At 41.9% G+C, this 2,639-nt stretch overlaps 1 protein-coding gene across 1 annotated transcript in view; it reads left to right on the top strand.

Moving 5' to 3' along the window:
* Positions 1-2,639, top strand: part of DOCK10 (dedicator of cytokinesis 10) — a 347,252-nt gene that overhangs the window by 314,633 nt on the left and 29,980 nt on the right. The window contains 3 exon segments of the mRNA XM_012642470.1: positions 660-797; positions 1,460-1,642; positions 2,170-2,280. Coding sequence (XP_012497924.1) covers positions 660-797; positions 1,460-1,642; positions 2,170-2,280 — 432 coding nt within the window.

Genomic DNA, 2,639 nt, shown 5'->3' with positions numbered 1-2,639 from the left:
CCTTGAACAAAAAGTCTCTACACCCAACAGCACGATTACACCAAGAAAGCCCTGCTTTCAGCTGAAATGTCAGCATGCTGGTAGCAAAAGCAAAAACTATATTTTGATTCTTTATTGCTCAATGGAAATGTTACTTGAATCTCAGACATTTTTAAAGGCTTTACCAATACCTCCAAGGACCTGCCTGTCTGTGACTTCATTTCGTATCTCTCTCCTGACCCCACCCCACTCACCGTGCACCAGTTACTCTGCTCTTTTTTCGAAACCCTGAACTCACAAGCTTCTCTCCAACTCAAGGCCTTCGTAGCAGCTGTTTCCCTTTCCAGGGACAATCGTCCCAGATCTCTCCAGGGCAGGCTCCTTCAGCTCATGTGTCGACTCATCCATTAGAGAGGTCTTTGCTGACCACCCCGTCAAAGTAATCCTACCCCAAAAGCAATTACTTTCTATCATCATCCTATTGTATTTTATTTAGTCATGTTTTTTCAATCACTGCTGTGTAACTTTCACTGGGAATAGGAACTGTGTCTCATATTCAATACTTTATTTCCAGCACCCAGAATTGTGCCTGCCATATGGTAGGTCCACAATAAATATTTTTTGAAGGAATGTAAGTGTTCTTTCATTTATCCTAAATGACATCTGTGCTGAATTTCCAGAGACAACTCCAACAATCTGACTGTCAAAATTCATTGATGAAAAGGGTCTTTGATACCTACATGCTCTTTTTCCAAGTCAACCAGTCGGCCACAGCACTGAAGCACGTGTTTGCCTCCTTGAGACTGTTCGTATGCAAGGTAAGGACCCTCCCATTTCCACTGAAAGCTCCAGTGGGGACGACATCAGACATGTAGTAATCCTTGCCTTGTATCTCTCAGTATGGAGAGAAGAAGGTTTGCTTTCTTTAAGTTTGGTTTTATTAGACATTGATTCCTGGTCTCAAAATGAGCTTACAGCCTTGACTGTCTGCTTAGATACCCAAAGGGAGTAAAATTAGCATCTAGTCACCAATTCTTTGAGTTCTCAGTGTTCATGGCCTAGAGTTAGGTAAAATGCACAACCTGCCACTGCCATAGGCACCCGTGCCAAGTTAAACATGCCACATTACAGTGGGTACAGCCACCATCTGCGAGAACACCTGTCAGTAACACTTGTGATGCTAACAAGGTCAGGTGAATTGAGCACACTTCGGAGCTCTAGTGATTTTGGGTCGTCATCAATTATTGATACAAGGGATACTTACAATGTAGTGAATAATTATTTCTAAGAAGAAAAGAGAAATACTAATATAGACTTTAATAAATAAAATTATATGCTCCTCACTTGCAAATGGGAAAAAAAGACTAGGCTAACAAAAAAGAAGAAGATGGATTCCATTCTAGGGAATTTTAAAATGTGAGAATGGTCAGAGCGAAATGAAGGAATGTGGCTCATTTCACCTGTTCTTGCATTGCTGCAGTTTCCCTCAGCGTTCTTCCAGGGGCCTGCCGACCTCTGTGGCTCCTTCTGCTACGAAGTCCTAAAATGCTGTAACCACAGGTCACGGTCAACTCAGACAGAGGCCTCGGCACTTCTGTACTTTTTCATGAGGAAGAATTTTGAATTTAACAAGCAGAAGTCAATTGTCCGGTCACACTTACAAGTAAGTGCTGCCACTTTTCACTCACGCCGTTGTTAAAACCACTGATCTGTTTCGGCAGCGATTAAAGCCAGCTGTCCCCAGGGCAGCCAGTTACCAAGTCCTCCGCCACGTTCCTCCGTCCAGATGCCCCTCACGCTCAGTGCTGGTGTGTAATAGGGGCACAGCGGGGCCGGAATCAGCACGGCCCAGTTTCCACTTACACCTTCCTTTCTTCTGCCAGGGACTAGAACAGCTAACTCGGGAAAACACGGCTACCTCTAGGAGGCCAAACCCCCCAAATTCCAAACGCATAAGTCTCTTTCTTCATGGCATCCCAAGATTCCAAGATTCCTGCAGCTTTTCTTAGGTATTTAAGATTATAGGAAACATCCTAAATTACATGGCCTCTGAAGATTTAATACATAACAATGTCATTGATTGGACCTACAGGGAGATATTTATGATACATTCCTACAATCCAGTGGATTTCTTTAAAAATACCATTTCTTATTTTGCTTTTGGGGGTTCATTTTTCTTTTCTCTTCCAGCTCATCAAGGCTGTAAGCCAGTTAATAGCCGATGCTGGGATTGGAGGCCCTCGGTTCCAACATTCCCTCGCAATCACCAATAATTTTGCCAATGGAGACAAGCAGATGAAAGTAAGAAATGCTTTGTGGGCTTTTTCTGAAGAATTAGGAATGAACTGAAGTGGAACTGAAGTCTTTTTGTGAGATATAAAAATCGTAAAAAATATATAAATTCTGTATTTTGATGCGACTTTGAGCACTGATATTGAGTCTGCTTGTTTGAATTTAAATCCTCTCTTACACTTTCAGCATATGATCTATTGAGAGGAATTTTCAAGATGTGGCTGAATGGTGTATAACAAGAAGATTTACCATAAATATCCAGATACACAGTGATTCACTCATAACCCCATTTTGGGGAAAATCTATCCATCTTTCTTTTAGCACTTTCTGAGGACTTCTCCTTTAAGCATTATACTGAAAAGTCCAAG

Source organism: Propithecus coquereli, unplaced genomic scaffold (genome assembly GCF_000956105.1).
Source record: "Propithecus coquereli isolate 6110/MARCELLA unplaced genomic scaffold, Pcoq_1.0 Scaffold18, whole genome shotgun sequence".
Taxonomy (NCBI): domain Eukaryota; kingdom Metazoa; phylum Chordata; class Mammalia; order Primates; family Indriidae; genus Propithecus; species Propithecus coquereli.
The sequence above is the reverse complement of the archived record's forward strand: the minus strand, read 5'-3'. Positions and strand labels throughout refer to the sequence as shown.